Source organism: Myotis myotis, unplaced genomic scaffold (genome assembly GCF_014108235.1).
Source record: "Myotis myotis isolate mMyoMyo1 unplaced genomic scaffold, mMyoMyo1.p scaffold_m19_p_38, whole genome shotgun sequence".
NCBI classification, from domain to species: Eukaryota; Metazoa; Chordata; class Mammalia; order Chiroptera; family Vespertilionidae; genus Myotis; species Myotis myotis.
In genome coordinates, this window is record NW_023416344.1 from 639303 (window position 1) to 658674 (window position 19372).

The 19372-nt window shown below is 68.4% G+C and overlaps 2 protein-coding genes across 12 annotated transcripts; one reads left to right on the top strand and one right to left on the bottom strand.

The window, feature by feature from the left end:
- Positions 1-57: 57 nt before the first annotated feature.
- FAM83H (family with sequence similarity 83 member H) lies at positions 58-13263 on the bottom strand. 5 transcript variants are annotated; one of them, XM_036303611.1, is made up of 5 exons: positions 13119-13263; positions 5450-5911; positions 4573-4737; positions 4372-4496; positions 58-4193 (listed from the first exon to the last, which is right to left on the bottom strand). In XM_036303611.1, the coding sequence occupies exons 2-5, from the start codon at positions 5894-5896 to the stop codon at positions 1430-1432; spliced, it is 3501 nt and encodes a 1166-aa protein (XP_036159504.1). In that variant the 5' UTR covers positions 5897-5911; positions 13119-13263; the 3' UTR covers positions 58-1429. The 5 variants fall into 5 exon arrangements, with proteins under 5 accessions (XP_036159504.1, XP_036159505.1, XP_036159501.1 ...); XM_036303612.1 differs by lacking the exon at positions 13119-13263 and adding an exon at positions 13005-13108; XM_036303608.1 differs by lacking the exon at positions 13119-13263 and adding an exon at positions 11810-12598.
- On the top strand, positions 7762-19297 carry IQANK1 (IQ motif and ankyrin repeat containing 1). 7 transcript variants are annotated; one of them, XM_036303614.1, is made up of 12 exons: positions 13548-14577; positions 15432-15565; positions 15695-15859; positions 15969-16160; positions 16231-16356; positions 17716-17855; positions 17934-17988; positions 18126-18218; positions 18358-18466; positions 18559-18652; positions 18725-18859; positions 18929-19296. In XM_036303614.1, exons 1-12 carry the CDS (start codon positions 14139-14141, stop codon positions 19230-19232), a joined length of 1986 nt encoding a protein of 661 aa, XP_036159507.1. In that variant the 5' UTR covers positions 13548-14138; the 3' UTR covers positions 19233-19296. The 7 variants fall into 7 exon arrangements, 6 of the variants coding, with proteins under 6 accessions (XP_036159512.1, XP_036159507.1, XP_036159510.1 ...); XM_036303619.1 differs by lacking the exon at positions 13548-14577 and adding an exon at positions 7762-8087 and having other exon boundaries at positions 17716-17988; positions 18929-19292; XR_004966773.1 differs by having other exon boundaries at positions 13542-14577; positions 17716-17988; positions 18780-18859; positions 18929-19068.
- The last annotated feature ends 75 nt before the right edge of the window (positions 19298-19372 follow it).

Genomic DNA, 19372 nt, shown 5'->3' on the forward strand with positions numbered 1-19372 from the left:
GCTAAGGGTGCACTATGTAGTGAGGTGGTTGTATACATTCGGGAACGTGCTAGAAGATTCTGTGCTGGTGTTTTATTACCATCAAAATGTTAAGAATCACAGTGAGGAGCTGTGCCACTCAGCAAGACATGGGGGTGCAGACAGGAGGCTTTGAGGGGCCCAGCCACTGGCCTCTGGTGGCCAGAAGGGTCCCCCGTAGGCCCTCCTAAGCACCAGGGCACACGGAAACATTTGTCGGCAAACTCCAGCTCATCCAGCTCCACGTGACCTTTGCCACCCAAGGACAAGTCCTCGCCGTCATCCCTCCCTGGGCAGTTGCCTTTGTGCAGTGCCGTTTCTTAAACCCTTTTCCATCTGTGCGACTGGGACTCTTACACTTAAAAAACCAAAAGCTATTTGAGAAGAAATATCAGAAGCACTCACTTCACAAGTGCAGCACCTGTGGCGGGAGACTTTCCAAGCACTTGGTGCCAAAAGGTGTCATTTTAAACCCAGTCACTGCTGGTGAGGGTACAGGAAAGGTAAGCAGCATGGAGGGCAGACTTGGCACGTTGTGACCAAGAGGAGAGGATGCAGGGGACCAATGGGCTGGGGCTCAGGAGCCGCTAGGCCATCCTCTGCCCTCACCTGCACAGGTCAGGCGCTCCGCACCCAGCCCCTTTCTGACTGGCTGTGGCCGTCAGGGCATATGGGGACCCTTCACCAGGCTGGGGCCCCACACCATCCATCACTGAGGCTTGGTGCTGTCATCCTGGCCCAGGACCTTGCCGGAGAGGTGGCCAGGTCTGCTCAGGTCTGGGGGGGCAGGGCAGCCCTTCCAGGATCCCTTTGCCCCCCCCCCCCTCGCTGCTCTACCTCCCTGCATGGAGAGGATGGGCCCCCAAGCAAGCCGGTAGAAGGCAGATGGACCGGCAGGAAGTGAGCCTCCAGCGACCACAGATGGAGATGGAGATGGGAGGTCCTGAGGAGGTGGGAGGCCCAGAGAGAGGACGAGGCAGCCAGGAGACGGCAGAGGCAGCGGAGTGAAGATGGGGCGTAGCCAGGAGGGTGGGCAGAGGGGAACCCTGAGACACAGAAGCCCTGAGACGCGAGGTCCCCAGAGAACTGGGGATAAGGCACAAAGGGATGGGTCCCTGAGGTGCATGAAGGCCCAGAGGGGACCTGAAGCCCAGAGATGGTGGAGGCAGATGCCTAAGGAGGGGGAGGCGGGGCCTGGAGATGGAGGTGCTGAGCAGAGATGGGAGTGGGGGGAATAAGGCAGGGGGGCAGCGAGGGCTGCAGCCCCCAAACGGAGAGGCCAGGGCAGGCACGGGGTGAGCCCCAGGGGGGCCGAGCTCTGGCTGTGCTCATCCGGGTTCCTAGCTTCTGCGCCCGAGGACCGAGTGCCCTGCGGGCAGGCAGCAGGGATGCGGAGACCCCGGCCGGACCCTCACTTCTTGCTCTTGAACGTACTCAGGATCTTGGGCATGAACTTGCCCACCTTGCTGTCCCGGGCGTCCTCCTCGGCCGGGCCCTCCCCGGCGCCTCCGCCGGCCTCCTCCTTCTTGCAGAAAACCTCGAAGCGGCTGTACACGCGCTTCTCCTTGCGCATGCTCTCCATGCGGCGCAGCAGCCGGTCGCGCTCCTCGGCGCTGGCGGGCAGCGTGCGGCTCAGCCGGCCCTGGGCCCCCAGGCTGTCTGAGCGGAAGATCGCTGAACATTTGTCCTTGTCGGACATGTCAGGAGCCAGGCCACTGGCTGCCGGCGGGCGGCCCAGCTCCGGGCTGCTGTGGGCCGGGGCGGGGGCGGGGGCCCCGCGGTGCTTCTGGCCGTGGGCGCTGATCTGCTCCAGGATGGCTTTGGTGTCGTCCCGCAGGTTGCTGCTGTACAGGGCGTTGGCCGTGGCCGAAGCCGTGCGCGCCCGCAGACCCCGCTCCTCCCCGGCGGCAGCCTCCGCGCTGTCTCCCCGGCTCAGTGAAGGCCGTCGGGGGCTCTCGGGCCCCCGGGGGCTCTCGGGCTGCCCGTTCTCCTGCGGCGCCGGAAAGCCGCCCTCATTCTCTGCACGCCGCTCGCTCTTGGGGCTCAGCAGCTGCCGGAGGCGCAGGGAGCCCTTGCGCAGCACCTCCATGGGGCCAGTGGGCGTCTCCTCGGCGGGCCCGGCCTTCGGAGCCTCTCCCGAGAAGGGAAGGGTGAGGCTGCCCCGGCGCTCGGGCACGGGGGGCACTGGGCTGCCCCGGCGCTCGGGCACGGGGGGCACTGGGCTGCCCTTGCGCTCAGGGTAGGGGGAGGTGGGGCTCCCCTGGCGCTCAGCGAATCCTGCGGTCGGGCTGCCTCTGCGCGGGGGAAACCCAGGAGTGGGACTCCCCTTCCGCTCGGGGTAGGCGGAGGTGGGGTTCCCTTTTGGCTCCGATTGGGACGCGTCCACGGGGGAGCTGTCCTGCCCTTGCAGGGAAGAGGAGAGGCCCTGGTTCAGGAGGAAGCGGGAGGGCAGCCGGTCGGGGCCAGGGCCGCTCCGGCCCAGCGTGTCGAGCAACTGGGCGGCGGTGAGCGTGGCGGCGCCGGGCTGCCGCTCGGCCTCCTGGTGCAGCCGCTGCGTGAAGGAGTCACGGAGGTCGAGCAGGCAGCTCTCCAGGCTGCGCCGCTCGGCTGCCGCGTTTCCCGACACTGCCGCCTCCTCCCGCCATGCCTGGGACTTGACCGCTTTGCTGTGGCTGGAGGCGGTGACTGCGGTGGCCGGGGCGCCGCTGGCGTCGCGCGCTGGACCCTTGTACTTCTCCAGGAGCTCGGCCACCTTGGTGGAGGCGGCGGAGCGGACGGCCTCGCCCCCGGGGCCCAGCGCCTCGTGCACCGCCTGCTCCTTGTGCAGCAGCTGCACCTTTTCGGTGGCGGCCCCGCCTGCGCCCTCCGCCTGCGACGCGAAGATGAGCGAGGAGCGGAGCCGAGAGCTGCGCTGGATCAGCGGGTTCAGCCGAGAGCGGAACGAGTCCTGCGTGGCCAGGCCCGTCTCCTCCGGGCCCTCGCCGCTCCCGCTGCCGGAGCCCTTGGCCGGGAAGATCGAGGGCCCGCGGAAGGATGAGGGCAGCAGGTCCCCCGCGGTCGCCCGGCCCCCGGAAACCAGCACATCGTCATCGTAGGCCTCGGACTCCATGGGGCCCGGCAGGCCCTCTTCACCCGCGTCCTCCCCGTGGCGGCCGCTCAGGTAGGAGGCCAGGCGCCAGTGCCGCAGCCCCGCCCGCCCCTCCGGCCCCACCCTGCGCTCAGGCTCTGCCTCCAGCCCCGCCTCCGGGCCCAGCCTCGCCGCTGCCTGGCAGGGGAAGCGCAGGCCCAGGTTGGGGCGCGGCGCCCCACTGGGTTCCAGGCCCCGGGGCCCAAAGGCTGGGTCTGAGCCATGGCGGACCTCGCGCGACTCACTGGACGGCACATAGTCCAGCCGCTGGTGGGTGTCCAGGCCCAGCTCCGGGAAACGAGGCCCAGCGCCCAGCGCGAAGTCCTCGGGGTCTGCGAAGCCGGGGCGGCCCGCGCGCAGCTTCTCGAACAGGCCCTGTGGGCGCCCCGAGCCGAACTGCGGGTCCCACTGGTAATGCTGCTGGTAGAGCTGGTCGCGGTGGAAGTGGCTGGTCTGGAAGCGGAAGTCGTCCCCGTGGGCGAGGAACTGTCGGGACACCTGCCGCGCGGCCGCGAAGTTCTCCACGGCACCCGCGCCATCGGCGGCCGCGTAGCTGTGCCGCTTAAAGGAGTCCATCTCCAGGTGTCGGGCCTGGAAGAAGCCCCGCGGGCCTGCGAGCTCGGCCCCGGGTCCGGCCTCCGTGTCCCACCGTCGCGACTGTAGCCGCAGCCCGGTGTGCGGCTCCAGGGCGCCCCCGGGCATCCGCTGTGGCTCCTCCCGGCGGAAGGCCGACAGGAAGTGGCGGTCAGGGTCGAGGAAGGAGGGGAAGCCGAGGCCCTCTTCCCGGGCTGGTGGGAACAGGAGGTGCGCTCGTTTGGGGAAGCAGAAAGGAGTTGGCGCCCCGGGCATCTGACTGGCCATCAGAGGCCCGGCCCCGGAGTATGGAGCCAGGGCGTAAGCGTCCATGCGGGCCAGCGCCCCGGCCGAGGGCACCAGTGGCTCAGACTGTGCGAAGAGGATGCGGAACTCCTCGTCGAAACTGGAGACCAGCTCCCCCTGGAACACGTGCGCCAGGCTGCGGTGGATCTTCTCGAAGGACCACATGAAGCTGCGGGTGGGCGGGGCCAGAGTCAGGGGCGGGGCAGAGCCAACGGGGGCGGGGCCAGCGGGAGGGGCGGGGCTCAGCAGCCTGTGCCTGGGGTGTCAAGTCTGCAGAGATGCAGGAGGGGCGGCCGGCTGTGACCGCTACGGGAGGAGGCCCGGTGGGAGGGGCCGGGGCTGCGCACCTGTAGCTCCCGCTCATCACCACGGCGCAGTCCACCAAGAGGAACTTCTCCTTCACGTGGCCCTTGAAGGACTTGCCCGTGCGGCAGTAGTAGGTGGGGCCGGCCACGGTGCGCACCCGCAGGAACTGGGGAGGAGAGGCGTCAGGTATCGGCGGAAGGCCTTTCCCGCCTTCCTCTACCCCCCCCTCCCCCGTCACTCACATCCACGTTGTGCAGGTTGACGCGGCACTTGTCCGCCGTGTCCAGAAAGTGCTGCGCGTTCATCTCGTCCAGGAGAATGTAGACGGGGACGCGGCGCGCGGCGGCCTCCAGCACTTCGCTGAGGAGGTCCACGTCGGTGAACATGTCCATCACCACAGCCACCACCTGCGGGGCGGGCCAAGGACCAAGGGCAGAACCCTCAGCTGTCCCCACCGTCCTCGAACCAAGCCCAGGGGCCTCTGAATCACCCACAAACTGCAAAACTGCCACTGGCCATCCCAGGGGTGAGGGGTCCCGTGGGGGAATGGGGTCAGGAGGGCTGTCAGAAGGGGTGTAGGGCTGCTGGTCAGGTGGGTGGCCCGTGATGGAGCCCTAGACAGGCACAGGGCCTGCATCTGCTGGGGGTGGCTGCTCCCTCCTGGGCAGAGCAGGTGAGTGAAACCCTCGTAGTCCCACCCGCCCCACAGACGTCTGGACTCCCCTGACCCTTAGGCCGCGGACAGAGGATGGCCAAAGCATCTGATCTGCTGCCTGTCTCCCTGGTGTAACAGGTCCATTTGCTGTGGACCAACTGCCTGGTGAGGGTAGGAGCCCCAGCTGGGTCACGGGCAGGGTGGAGACCATTGTGGGACAGTAAGTCCAGGCCCGGAGGGGACTCAGCATCCCTGAGCTCCTGAGCACCGGCCATCACCACGGACAAGCAACCGAGGCAGAGGCAGCCTGCGGCCTGGGGCAAGCCAGCCCTGGGTGACCCTATAGGTGGCCAGGGCACCCTCGCTGCAGCTGCCCGCCCCCCGCCCTCCGGAGCTGCATGCTTCAGGTCCAGCTCAGGCCGTCCTGCCCACTGCCCCCTACCCCCTGCCCCAGGCCAGCGCACCTGCTGGGCAGAGCGGATCATCCTCCGAGCCTCATCCTTGATGCTGGGGCTGTCGGGGGGTGGTGGCTGCACCAGTGTGGTGACCTCCGTGCCCTGGAAGCCGAAGGTCAGGGGCCAGCCCAGGTCCAGCTCAGGCACCGCCTGGTCTGAGTTCATGGGCCAGTAGGTGCCCGAGGAGCCGTCCATGTCCACGTTGGGAGGGCTGCCTTCGGGGGGCTCTGGGGCAACATACTGTGGGGGCCGCAGGTGGCGGCTCACGTGGTCCAGCTCCTCAGGACACAGGAAGGCGGGTGCCCCCTCGGTTGCCAGGAAGTGGCTGTAGGCCTCGGGCCCGCCCTCCGCCAGCGCGTCCACTGCCAGGCGGTAGTACTCTTTGTAGTGAGGTGGCAGGTACCCTGGTGCCAGGGGGTTGTCGCCCTGGGAGGAGCTCTGGGAGCGACGGGCCATGTTGAGGCCGGGGGCCTGGGGGAGGGGCAGGAAGACGTTACCAGGGCTGGGGCACCGGGCCCACTGCCCCCCCCCCCCCCCATGCAGTGTCTAAGGGCCGGCAGGGGCCTCAGCTGGGCTTGGCGTTCGCCCAGGCCTGGAGGCCTTCCGGGCACTCCAGACCTTAGGACAGTGATGGCAAACCTGTGACACGCGTGTCAGAGGTGACACGCAAACTCATTTTTTTGGTTGATTTTTCTTTGTTAAATGGCATTTAAATATGTAAAATAAATATCAAAAATGTAAGTCTTTGTTTTACTATGGTTGCAAAGATCAAAAAATTTCTATATGTGACACGGCACCAGAGCTAAGTTAGGGTTTTTCAAAATGCTGACACGCCGAGCTCAGAAGGTTCCCATCACTGGGCTAGGATGTGCCCCAGCTGGGGGGCGGCAGAGGAGCCGGCAGCCTGTGCCTTGCTCCCCCAGGACCAGGACCAGGACCAGGGAGAGCCCGGGGCCCAGACTCCAGGCGGGACTCTGGCTGCACAGAGTCCCGCCCGCCCGCCCCCCTCAGGGTCCCTTCATAGCCTCGTGGCCCCGCACCCCTCCTGTGCTCCCTCTCCCCGTAACGTTAATGTGCTATGCCTGTCGGTATAAACATAATGCAGTCTGATGGGCATGTTGCTCTCCTGATTTTATGACAATGCTGTTTTGTGGGTCCCTGGTCCTGTGCAGAGAAGACAAGCCCAGTGGCCCACACCCCAGGCCACGCCCCTCCCTCCGCCCTCGTGTGCAGCTGCCAGGGTTGGCAGGAGAGCACACGGGGTCCAGGCGAGCTCAGCACAGAGCTGTCCCATTTGTCCAGCCAGGGGGGGTTAGGCTACACCCCACCCCACAGCCCTACTTCACAGATCTGCAGCCTCCTCGGCCCATGAGCTGAGTTCCGTCCCGGCCCAGCCCGTCTGTCACCACCCTGTTCCCGGCTTCCTTCAGGACAGGGTCGGAGCCCTTTGCTGTGACCATCAGGCCGTCTGTCCTGGGCTCGAATGAGCCTCTCCAACCACACTGCTCGCCAACCTCACCGCCTCCACGGCCCTGCCTGGCCAGGCGGGTCCCCTCCTCAGCTCCTCCACGTGGAGACCTGCGCCCCCCCCCCCCCCCCGCGCCTGCTGCTCCTGCCCAGCTCCAGCCTTGGACGTTGTGGTGGCCGGGGAAGCGGTTCTGCTAGTCGCCGCAGCGCGCCCTCCCCACACGCAGCCGGGTGAGGTGGACGGCCAGTGCTCTGTGTGCAATGACCTGGGAGCCCCTCGGTCCACGTCCCCTGGGGCGGGAGGTGAAGGAGCCTGTGTGTCCTTCAGGCATCGGCAGAGCTGCTGGCCCTCAGACAGCCCCGTTGTCCTCATGGCACCAGAACCAGACTGAGGAGGCCACAGGGGTCCTACTGTGCCAGGGTCCCGTCCCACGCAGAGGGGGGGCCTCACTATCTGACCACAGTGGGGGGGGGCCTCACTATCTGACCACAGTGGGGGGGGGCCTCACTATCTGACCACAGTGGGGGGGCCTCACTATCTGACCAGTGTGGGGGGGCCTCACTATCTGACCACAGTGGGGGGGGCCTCACTATCTGACCACAGTGGGGGGGGCCTCACTATCTGACCACAGTGGGGGGCCTCACTATCTGACCACAGTGGGGGGGCCTCACTATCTGACCACAGTGGGGGGCCTCACTATCTGACCACAGTGGGGGGCCTCACTATCTGACCACAGTGGGGGGGCCTCACTATCTGACCAGTGTGGGGAGGCATGTTCCCTGTTGGGGTGACACTAGGAGAGGGACTGACCCCTCTGGCTTCACTGGGAGGGGACACAGCACAGACTGCCCAGGCGTGTGCAGGGGGGTTGGGGGTCCCATGGGGGTCAAGAACCTTCCATCAGGTAGGACTGGGGGGGGGGACCTGCTCCGTTGCTGGTTTCCTTCCTGGGGTCCGCACACCCCTTAACTGGGAACGGAAGGGAGCCATTCCCCAGCCGGAAATGAACCCCAACCTCGTGGCTCCCCACACACCTGCCTCCCGACGCCCGCCCTCAGGGAGGGAGGGGTTCTTTCCCACTCGGCCCATGACTCAGCAAGAATCAGCTCGGGCTGACCTCTGACCTCCGACACGGCCTGGCAGTGTCCAGGGTCCCCGGGATCGGTGGACTCCTGTCAGGTGACCGTGACATCCCCAACACCCCGCAGCAGGAGGGAGGGAGGGCGGGGACCCTGGGCCAGGTATGGAGGGGGCCAGGAGAAGGGTCCCCGGGAAGGAAGGGGGGCAGGAGGAGGGTCCCCGGGAAGGAAGGGGGGCAGGAGGAGGGTCCCCGGGAAGGAAGGGGGGGCAGGAGGAGCCCAGAGGTGTCTGGGACGGGGGTTCCAGAGGATGGGCTCGCCGACTGCAAGTCAAAGTGGTGTCGATTTGCAGTTTTCGGGGTGCTCGCCGCAGGAAGTCAGTGCACCCCAGGGAGGTAGCGGCTGCCTGGGCGAGTCCCATTTACCACCCGCCGGGGCCTGGGCGCCAGAACCGGCCTTCCGCCCGCCCCGCGCTCCGGTGGGAACCAGTCCGGGCTCAGGGCGGCGGGCGGGGCGCCCCAGGGAAGAGTCCGCCGGACCCAGCTCCCCCCTACCCCCCAACCCCCGACTCTACCCAGGCCGCGGGGCGGAAGCCGGGCAGGACCCCGGGGCAGGTCGGCCTGGGCCCGGCCCTTCCCACTCGGCTCCTCCCGGGCCCGCATCGTGCGCGGGCCTCGCGTCCACCCCGCTCACCCCGCCCGGCCCGGGGCGCGCAGCCCGCACAGGTGAGGTGCCGGCGGGGAGGCCGCCCGGGACCCCGCGCACCGACCCCGCCCCACCCCGCCGGGCCGCGGCCTCCGTGCCGCGCGCCGCCCCGCCCGCTCCCGCCGGGAGGGGGCTACCTGGCCAGGTGCGCGGGGTCCCGGGACGAGGACAGCAGGAGCCGACCGCCGCCCAGCGGCCTCGCGGTCCGGTCGGTCCGGCAGCCACTCCCTGGCGCGGCCCGCCCGCCGCGCGGCCTGATTCACGCGCCCGCCCCCGCCCCGCCCGCTCCCGCGCCGGCCTGCCCGGGCAGCACCTGGGGGCGGGGCGGCCCCACCCGCGGCGCGCCCGCATTCCTCCGCCCGCCGCCCGCCGCCCGCGGCCCCGCGCTCCCCCTGGCCCCGCCGCGCCCCCCGGCCCCGCGCCCCGGGGACCCGCGCCCCGCGCGCGGCGGCTGCCGGAATCCCGCGCCCCCATCAGGCCACCGAGGGCGCGCGGTGCCCACATCTGACCCCTCACCCTCGCCCCGGAAGTCGAGGCGGCGGGGACGTTCCAGCTCGGTCGCTAGGCAACGGGTCCGCCCGACGCGGGGGGCGGAGCTTCCGGTCTGGCTGAGGCTGGGGCGCTGGGGAGGCAGGTGAGGCCGGTGAGGCTGCGGGGCCGCGCGGAGCCGGGAGTGAGGCTGGGCCCGGGCCCCGGGAGCACACCGCGCCCCCCTCCCCGCACACGCTGATCCTGCAGGAACCGGGGCCCTGAATGCCGCAGCGAGAGGGAGCCCCGCACACAGGGGACCCCGCGCCACAGAAATGGCCCCCACACCTACACCATCCACGCCCCCACTCCTGGCCCCGCGGCCACAGGCTCAGGTGTTGTGCGCTCCCACAGGGACAGGGCACCCCTGCACATACCAGCCCTCTCCACGCACACGGGACCCGCGGGCACCAGCACCTGCACAACCGGAGCCCTATGTGCACACCAAGTCCCGCACGTGCCCATCGGCCAGGCACCCCCACAGTCCCCACACCAACAGGGGACCCCGCGCAATGACCCCTGCAGAACTCTGCACACAGATAAGACCCCACAGCAACACTGAGTCCCCCCCGACACCAGGGATCCTGCAAGTACTGACCACACGGGACGGGGGACCCCATTCACACCCCACAGCACCTCTGCAAGCACACACAGACGCCCTTAGCTGCCCCGAGGCACCTCAGTCCTGCCAGCGTCCCCCCAAACACTCAGACCCCCCCAGGTCCCCACCACCTCCCCTCCCTGTCACTGTGCCTGGGCCGCTTTCTGCGGGTCTCAGCCGCCTTCCCCCCACCCCTCTCCACCAGTCCCCGTTGTCCCAGGATCATCCTGTCCCCAAACACTCAGCAGCTCCCCACCGGAGCCCACGGGCGTGGGTCAGACCAGTGCCCAGGCCACAGCGCTGCCGTGAGTCACCTGGCTGTGGGGGGGGAGGGGACCCTGACCCAGCCTGGGGTAGGGGGGTGTCCCAGAAAAAGACAGGAACTTTGGGGTCAGCCGAGCAGATTAGGGAGAGAGGCGTGGCTTCCAGGCCCGGATAGAAGCAGCCTGGGCCCTGCTGTGCCTTTGACAGAGCTCGGCCTGCTGGCCGCCCAGTGGTTTGAGCAGAGCGATGGGGACGGGACACCCCACCCCGGGGGTTGTGGTCCGGGCCTGGGCCCAGAGGATGGAGCCAGGGGTGCAGGGGGCGGGGGGGGCGAGGGGGATGAGCTGTGGCCAGGTGACCTTGCTAGGCATCCCACCCACGTGCGGCTCACACGCCAATCACCAGGGCAGGCGGGTGCAGTGTGCGCCCACGGCCCCTGCCACCCTGACACCCCTCCCTGACCTCCCCTACCCGCCCTCAGGAGGATGAGCAGTAAGAAGGGGGGCCCCAGAGCAGTGTCAGGGAAGCGGCCATCCCCCCGGGGGGTCAAGCCCAGAGCCACTGCTGGTGAGTGAGTGCCCCTCCCAACCTCCAGGCCCCCCTCAGACCCTCACTTGTGAGACCCTCTCCGTGGCCACCCGGGACACCCCCCCAGAGGAGACCCTCTCCTCTGAGTTAGGGGTGGGGTGGTAGACTGAGGGCTCAGAGCTCAGGTGTCCACTCCAGGCCCTGGGGCAGGGGCAGGGGCCCGGGGGCCGTGTTCCGAGGAGGCAGGGAGCTGGGAAACAAGTTCTGGAACGGAGCAGGGTTTGCATCCATGTTGGCAAGTGACAGACTAAGCCTGTGTCCACTCTGACCCCCTGCTCCACGTCCAGGCTGCATGGCGACAGCTGGTCCCGGGCCCAGTCCTGCTGGGTCAGGAAGGACCCCTCGGCCATGCCCACCCCCGCTGGCTGCCACTCCCCTTCTCTGAGCCCGTCTTCTCTGTCACCACACTCATCCCTTCCAGGCTGCTGCTCCAGGTCCCCCAGCCCGGGCCTGAGGGGGCAGTGCTGGCTAAGAGGGGGCTTGCCCTGCTTCCCAGGGGCACCCTTTCTGCTGGGATTGGGCCTGCCGACGCCCTGGGACCCCAGGGGGCACCGAGGCCCTAGACCTGGCTGGATGGTGGCGCCTGCTCCCCAGGCCACACGGGGGTTGGACCCTGGTTCCCCCAAATGGCCCCAGCGTGGTGGAGGCAGCCACTGTCCCGGAACGAGGATGCTGGGCTCAGGCGCCGCTGGCTGCTTCCGCGGTCAAGCCTGGGACGCGCACGGCAGTAAACAGGCGGGCAGGTGCGCCAGGGAGCTATGCTGGGGGCGGTGACCTGCTGGTTGTCCACCTGGCTGCCACCCTCTCCCCCCAACCCTGCCCTGGACAGCACCTGGCCAGGTGCCTGCAGCCTCTACAGGAACACCTCTGCCTCAGTTTCCCTGAACAAGCGCCCTGCCTGGGCACCCCTACCTGACCAGCATGGCCTGAGAGGGCATGCTGTCGCCGGGCCTTCCCATGCCCTGTGCAGTGGGCATCAGCCTCATGTTGCAAATGTGGAAACGGGTCCACCGGTGTCCCGCGGCCAGCTGGCCTCCCAGCCCTCTGCAGGTGCCTGTGGGTCACTGGCACGCTCAACACCCCCGCCCCCTCAACTGTCGGTGCCTCCGCCACCCACGTGCCCCTCCAGGCCTTACCTGGCCTTGGGTCTGCAGCACCTCAAGGCCCTCGCTCTGGAGCTGCTCCAGGGCCATGGCCAGCTCCAGCCCCTCCATGCGCACCCAGGCCTGCTCCTCCTGCAACTGCTGCAGCCACAGCTGCTCCTCCTGCCACAGCTGCTCCCGCCACAGCTGCTCCTCCTGCCACAGCTGCATCTGCAGCTGGACCTGCCGTCGGCGGTCCGCCAGCAGCTGCTGCTCCTGGGCCAGGCACAGCTGGACCTCGTGGAGCCTCAGCAGCTCGGCACCCAGGCTGCGCGTGCGGCCCCCCGGCCGGCCGTCCTCCATGTCCGCCGCGGGGACTGGTACCAGCTCGGACCCCGGAGCAGCAGCCGGCACTGGCCTCTCCGCTGCCTGTGGCTGCTCTGGCCTGGCCACCTGGGGATGCCCCGGGGGAGCTGGCTGGCTACCGGTCACGTGCCCCGAAAGGGCCACCCCTGTCTCGTCCAGAGGGCCCCCTGCGTCGGGGGGCGGGGGCTCGGCCTCAGGGCCCTGCTGCCCCGGAGCCTGCTGTGCCCGGCCCGCCCTCCTGGCGCGGGGCTTTCGCGCTCGGCTCCGTCGCCCAGACATGGTCCGGATCCGGCGTTGGCTCCCAGGGGCCCTGGATCCTGGGGGCCCAGAGGGGGCCCGGGAGACGACAGTGGGCCCCCTGAGGCGGCTGCCCTGTGCCCGCCCTGCCCCTTGGCTGGTGCCCACGGTGCCACAGCCCCAGCCCTGGCTCTGCCTGTGGGCCTCGCGGGCGACTCGGGGGCCGAGCCACGCGGGGAGTTTATAGGGACTCGCGGCCGCGGCTCACCGCGCGGAGGCTGACTAAGGCGCTGACACAGGGCGCAGGACTTTACGGGCCACGGGCCTCGCTGGCCAGACGGGGAGGGCGGCTGAGAGGAGCCGGAGGAGGTGACTCGGCAGCCAGACCGCGGCTGGTGCAGGGCGAGTCGAGTCCTGCCCTGGGCGGGCACCCCCACCCCATCCCAGCCCTGGTCTTGGGGCTCAAACTCCAGCCCAGCGGGCTGGGCGCTGCATCCCTGCGACTGACCATCCGCCCGGCCAAGGCCCTCACTGGCCACAGACCATCCGACCAGACCAGCAGGGGGACGCGGGCCGGCCACGCTGAGCACGCCCCCCTCCCCCACCCCCCCAGCTGCCAGCGCCCTGCCTTGCGGGGAGGACAGACCTCTGCCCGGCCCCGGACGCTCTCGGGCCGGCTGCCCGGTGGCTGGAGGCAGATCCTGGGCCTGGAAAGGCTCCACCCAGTGGCCTGAGATGGGCAGCAGGAGGCCCCGCCCACCTGGGGTGCAGGGGTGCAGCAGCTCCGCTGTCCTGGTTGGGGGTGTGGCTGCCCTGCCACCGACACGGGGCCCTGAGGAGCTCCCCAGCCTTTGTTTGGGGGGACGCGGGCCTATGTTCCTGCGTCCCCTGTGCTTCCTGTCGGGAGGGGGCTCCCCACGGCTTCCACCCCAGCGTTTCCCCAGCCTGGGGCCGCTGACTCACCCGCACGCCCAGGGCCCGTCCCAGCAGCTCTGCCACACCGGCCTGACTGGTTTGCCTGGCGCAGCCCTGCCCACACCCCACCCCCAACCCCCTCGGCCTTTGCCCTGAGACGGGGAGACAGACTGCAGCCACCAAACCTGAGCGCGGGGGGGGGGGGGGGGGGGGGGGGGGACACAGGAAAGGGGAAGGGGCTCTGGAGGGCAGTGGCCCTGGCTGGGGCAGGGTTGAGGGGAGGCGGGCAGCGGGCGCCCCCTGAGGCATGGCCAGGGGCAGGGCTGTCCTGCCTGGGGCACTGTTGGCGCTGCCACCCCCGCGGGGCGCGGGGCCTGTGTGTGCTGCACGGACGCGGCCTGGTCGCTCGTTAAAGCTGCTGCACAGTCGGGTGCCCCTAACAAGCAGGACACAGCTGCCCACAGGAGGCCCGTAAACGCCTCCGAGGCTGAGGGGGTGGGATGGGTCCACACACCAACCTCACTGACGCCCCTCCCGCCCCCCCCCCAAGCCAGGGGAGAGCCGCCAGTTATGGAGGAAGACTGGCTGGTGGGCGAAGGGGCCCCGCAGCTGAGAGCCCACGCCCACCGGCCGCCCCCGCCAGTGAGGACGGGAGGACTCAGGGCGGGCCGTCCCGGCTGCTGTCGTGTGGTCTGCGTGTGTGCATGTGTGTGCACCCGTGTGGGTGTGCATGTGTATGAGCACGTGTACATGCACGAGCGTGCATGTGAGAGAGCATGTACATGTGCTCGCGCGAGAGTGTGCACGTATGTGTGATGTGTGAGCACATGTATCTGTGCGTGTGCGCACGTGTACATGCGTAGGCATGCGTGTGAGCGTGCATGTGTGTGAATGCCTGAATGGGCTCATGGGCGAGCAAGTCCCTCCCAGTAGCAAGTGGGGAGCCTTGTCCTCCCTGCTTCCCCCGCCCCGGCCCCTGCTTTTCCGTGAGGCCTGGGCTGGGCAGGTGGCACCGATCCCTCCCAGGGGTGCGGCCTCTCGGGGAGCCACCTCCCTTCACCCTCCTGCGCCCTCTTTCCACCCGGAACAGGGGAGTCCTGGTGTCGGCTCTGGGTGCTGTCGCCCTCCAGTGGCAGGAGCCGCCCTAGGGAGGCACCGGGGACGGGAGCTCCCCTTCCCGCTTGGCCGCCCGTCTGCCCCCCCGCGGCCTCCACAGCCGGATCCCCCGAACCCTCCTCCGCTGCTCCAACCCCAGCGCACCCCCTTCCTGCGAGTCCGCCCGCGGCTGCTCCCCGTGACCCACGGTGTGTTCCCGGCAGCCCCGCCCACGCCGGCCCGTCGGCTCTTCCTGGCCTCTGCTCCGTGTGCTTAGTCTGTTCTCTGCGGAGCAGCCGGTCTCGGGTCTCGGGCACATGTTACCCTTCTGGCCGGTGGCCGGACCTCCAGCAGCGCCCGTCACCTTTGCCCCCGAGGCCCGGATAGGGAGCCTGACCCTGACCGGAGGACGGGGGACGCCGAGGTCTGTGACGTCCTGACTGCTGCTTTTATTTTTAAAATCCTCACCTGAGCATGTGCTGACTTTTCAGAGAGAGAGAGAGTGCGCGCGGGCGCCATGGCGACGTGAGGGGGACACTGATTGGTCGCCTTCCCGTATGTGTCCGCGGGGATCAGCCCACAACTGGGAATCGAACCCGAGACCTTTCAGTGCTCGGGACGACGCTCCAACCAACCGAGCCCACGCCAGGGCCTGACTGTTGGTTTCCTAAAGGCTCGAATGCCCGAGGTGGGCCTGGCTCCGGGCTGGGGTGGGCACAGCAGGGGCAGACCTGCAGCTGGGGCAGTGCCCAGTGTCTTAGGGGTGCAGTCCCCTGGGGTCTGTCCCTGCCTGAGGCCATTTTTTCACCTTTCCTTGGTTTCCAACCGACGTCCTCCCCGGGCTAGAGGCTCAGGGGGCTGGGGGCTCCCGCTGTCTGGGATGGGACCGCCTGGGACTTCCTGCCCAGACCTGGGTCTTCCCCTCCTGCTGGCTCTGCGGGTGGCCGGTGGCCTGTGGCCAGGCTGCTCTGGCTGGGCGTGTGGATTTAGAACATGTGCCCTTCAGGGAGGCCGGCAGGGTTAGGGTTAGGGGCCCTGGACCCACAGCTGGTTCCCCACCCAGGGCCAACCCGGGAGGACCAGGCGGCCACCGTCATCCAGTGCGCCTTCCGGCGGCACCTGGCGAGGAAGGAGCTGGCCCTCCGGCAGCAGAAGCACGGGGAGTACCTGGAGCAGATGGAGAAGCTGCAGAGAGAGGTCAGGCCCGAAGCCGTGGGAGTGGGGCCTGGGCTCCGGGTACCGACTCATGACCTTGGGGCTGGGGGCCATGACCTCGGGGCTGGGCGCCATGACCACAGGGCTCCCCCCCCCCCCCCCCCCCCGCAGGCCTTCCTGGCCCTGGTGCGCCGCGAGCGGGAGCTGGTGCGGCGCCGGCGGGAGGCGGAGGCAGAGGCGGAGCGGCGGCGGCAGGAGGAGCGAAGGCGCCAGGAGCGCCTGCTGGACGCAGCCTTCGACGGGAACCTGGGGGAGATCGTGGCTGTCCTGCGAGAGGCGCGCGGGGCGGGAGGCGCGCAGGGAGGGGGCGCGCGGGGCGGGAGGCCCGCGGGGCGGGGGAGCGCGGGGCGGGGTCCGAAGGTGACCCGAGCTGATGTGGGCGCAGGTGGAGGAGGTGCTGACGCGCGAGGGCGTGGGCCACGACGAGGCGGGCCTGGCGCGGCGGCGGCAGCGGCGCGTGGCCCTGCTGGAGTGCGAAGACTCGGGCGGGAACACGCCGCTGTCCGAGGCGGCCGTGGGCGGGCAGCCCCGGGCCATCCAGCTGCTGGCGGAGCAGGGCGCAAGCCCCAACTGCAAGGTGGGCGCTGGGGCGGGGCCGGGGCGGGCGGCGGGGCCGGCGGCGCGTGGCTCAGGGTGGCCTTCCGCAGGGCGCCTTTGGGCGGACGCCGCTGTACAGAGCCGCCTTCGGGGGCCACCTGGAGGCCGTGGAGGTGCTCCTGAGGCTGGGAGCTGATCCCCGGGTGTACGCGGACGACGGGAGCACTCCGGTGCAGGTGGGAGCGCCTTCCCCAAGGGCTGGGACTGGTGGCCTCGCTTTTTTTTAAAAAAAAAAAACCACACATTTTTATTGATTTTTAGAGAGGAAGGGAGAGGGAGAGAGAGGTAGAAACGTCAATGAGAGAATCATTGATCGGCTGCCTCCTGCGCGCCCCACACTGGGGATGGAGCCCGCAACCCGACCGGCAACCAAACCTGCCACTTCGGGTCCCTCAGCCGCTGAGCCACGGCCGAGCCCACGTCCTTCATTTCTTTAAGCGACTCTGACTTGCACGCAGGCCACCTCCATCCAAGTGCTCTGTCTCCCAGTGGGGCCCCAGGCCTTTGCTCAGCGGGGGACCCCAGGCCCGGGGTGCCCCCCTTCCGCCCCTGGGCCCTCCACTCTTCTCTTTACTATCAGGGACGGAGCTTCTGGCTCCACAAAGGGAAGGAGGCCTGGAGGGCAAAGGGCCCGGCCCCCTGAGGAGAAGGGGGAGCGGGGACGTGACAGGGGTGCGACCCAAAGGAACTCTGGTGACAGTGGTGGTGGCTGCACACGACTGGTGACACACACACACACACACACACACACACGCGCACGCGCGCGGATGCGGTGCGTGAGAGCCATCCTGCGGGAGACTTGCTAAGGGCACGCGGGAACCCTACTATCACCGCCACTTCCCGGAAAACTGTCATTGTTTCCAAATAAAAGTTTAATAAAATGACTGTGAGGCAACAGGAACATATACCCACAGCGAAGAGCAAACGCAATCCCAAATGACAGCAGTGACACAGGTGGTGCAGTTACCCGCCTACCCCGCAGCCCCTTGTTCACAAGGTGCCAGTCCGTGCACTCAGCGCGACATCTTTCACCCTCTCGGCCATCGTGAACCACCCTGATCTATAATTACTCTATAACCTATCATTATAATTTAGTTAATTCAAACATCCATCCCTCCATTGATACACACACTGCTGCTGTTGACAGAAGGTTCTGGGAAAGCAGGGACCGTGTTGAGTCCACAGCTCTGTTCTCCAGTGTCATACATCTTGGTTGTCACAGAAAAGAGACCCAAAATTGTTTTGAACCTGCCCGGCCAGTGTGGCTCAGTGGCTGAGCATAGACTTATGAACCGGGAGGTTGCGGTTTGATTCCTGGTCAGGACACATGCCCGGGTTGTGGGCTCAAGCCCCAGTGGGCCTCGTGCAGGTGGCAGCCAATCAATGATTCTCTCTCATCATTGCTGTTTCTATCTCCCTCTCTTCCTCTCTGAAATCAATTTAAAAATATATATTTTATATATAAATTAAATGAACAGTACAGCATGTTCTCCCAGGCTGCATAGAACCAGCCCCTGACAGGACCCCGTCACTAGGTGGCCTCGCTGGACGCCGTGGCCAGCGTGCTGCAGGCCTGGGACGTGAGCCTCACGGAGGCCATGCTCCAGAACATGGAGGCGGAGCGGCAGCGCCGGGCCCAGGAGGCCGAGCAGCACCAGGAGGCGGAGACCAAGCGGTGCGCCTGCGGGAGGAGGCCCCCCAGCCACGACCCCCCCAGGAGATGCTCAGACCCGGCTGTTCCCTCCCACCGCAGCCTGAACCTCAAAGTGCAACAGCTGGCTAAGGAGCAGCAGCAGTGCCACAAGGAGGTGAGCGCCGCCTGGGAGGGAGGGGGTCGGGGTGGGGGGCCAGGTGGGGAGAGGAGCGGCTGGGAGGAGGAGCTGAGGGGGAACCGCAGGGCCGATGGTCTGAGGCCCGGGGACAGCCTGGCGCCGCCCTCCCGCAGCTGCATCAGGCCTACTGCGAGCTCAACCGCAGGATCACCGCGCACCACAAGTGCGAGCGGAGGGGCGCGGGCAAGACCGAGCTCACGCTGCAGGTGGGACCCTCCCTCCAGGAGGGTGGGCTTGTCTTCCCCCCCAAACACGGCCCTCCAGTTTTGGGGGCGGGGCGGGGCGGGGCGGGGCCTTGGGAGCTGCGCTCCGAGCTCCTGTGCCCCCTCCGCCCCCCTCCCCCAGGCCGTCAAGGACGCGGAAGCTCAGGTGGACCGGCTGCGGCAGGAGGCCCAGAAGGCGGAGGAGACGCTGGCCCTGGCGAGGCTGGAACTGCGGGAGCAGACCCAGGAGGGTGGGCGGGGCTGGAGGCTGGAGGCTGGAGAGGCCAGGCCCAGGGAGGGCACCCGCGGGGGAGCTCCGGTTGCCCCCCTTCTGTCCCCGCAGGGGAGGAGGAGTTGCCGGGGCTGAAGTGCCAGGTCACCGAGCTGCACGACGTGCTAATGAAGGACGTGGGTGACCGCATCCGCGCCGACGGCCGGTCAGTGGCCCGGCTTGGGCGAGGGCCAAGCTGAGGGTTCGGGCAACAGCGGTGACCGATGGCCGCCTCCAGGTGGCCTCTTGTCATCGATCCCTCAGGCCAGGCGGCCACTTTCCTGCGCTACCAGGACACCAACTATGTGGACACGGTGAACCCAGACCACATGCAGCCCGAGAGGATTCGGTTGGCGCTTCTGGGGGCACTCAGGTGAGGCGGTGGGAGCTGGGGCACACGGGGTCCGCCCCGTTCCACCTCACCGCTCGCCCTGCCCCCCAGGTACGGGAAGCCGCTGGTGTTCGACCTGCGGGAGGTGGACCTGTTCCCCGCGGTGCAGCGGCAGCTGGAGGCGGTGCAGCAGGGCCTGGCGCAGGAGCTGCTGAGCCGCAGGCTGCTGGAGCAGGACCGGTACCTGTCGCTGCTGAGGCCCACGGACGGGCCGGAATACGGCCCCACCCAGTTCCAGGAGTCCCGCCTGGCGCAGTTCCGCCTCTTCTTTGTCACCCAGGTTCGGTGGCCCCCAGCTGAGCAGTTGCAGGTCCTGCTCCCGGTGCAGGTCCAGCTGCCCAGCGGAGGCCTTTAGCACCAATAAAGCAAAGCCCCGGACCACCGCTGTGCCTGTGCCGAGCGGGAGGGAGCGTGCGCGGCCCAGACGCCTGGCCAGTGGGAGCCCAGCCTGAGGACACTGGTTTGCAGGACTTGGGGGTGCTCCTGCCTGGAGGT

What these genes read in the sequence shown, in the direction of transcription:
- FAM83H (XM_036303608.1), bottom strand. Translation starts at nt 12,400, where the DNA reads ATGTCTGGGCGACGGAGCCGAGCGCGAAAGCCCCGCGCCAGGAGGGCG. An exon ending in TGATCCGCTCTGCCCAGCAG is followed by an intron (nt 4,738 to 5,449) that starts GTGCGCTGGCCT and finishes CCCGCCCCGCAG; the next exon opens with GTGGTGGCTGTGGTGATGGA. An exon ending in GTGATGAGCGGGAGCTACAG is followed by an intron (nt 4,194 to 4,371) that starts GTGCGCAGCCCC and finishes GCCCACCCGCAG; the next exon opens with CTTCATGTGGTCCTTCGAGA.
- IQANK1 (XM_036303613.1), top strand. Translation starts at nt 14,139, where the DNA reads ATGCGTGTGAGCGTGCATGTGTGTGAATGCCTGAATGGGCTCATGGGC. An exon ending in GCTGCTCCCCGTGACCCACG is followed by an intron (nt 14,578 to 15,431) that starts GTGTGTTCCCGG and finishes TTCCCCACCCAG; the next exon opens with GGCCAACCCGGGAGGACCAG. An exon ending in AGACCGAGCTCACGCTGCAG is followed by an intron (nt 18,219 to 18,357) that starts GTGGGACCCTCC and finishes CCCCTCCCCCAG; the next exon opens with GCCGTCAAGGACGCGGAAGC.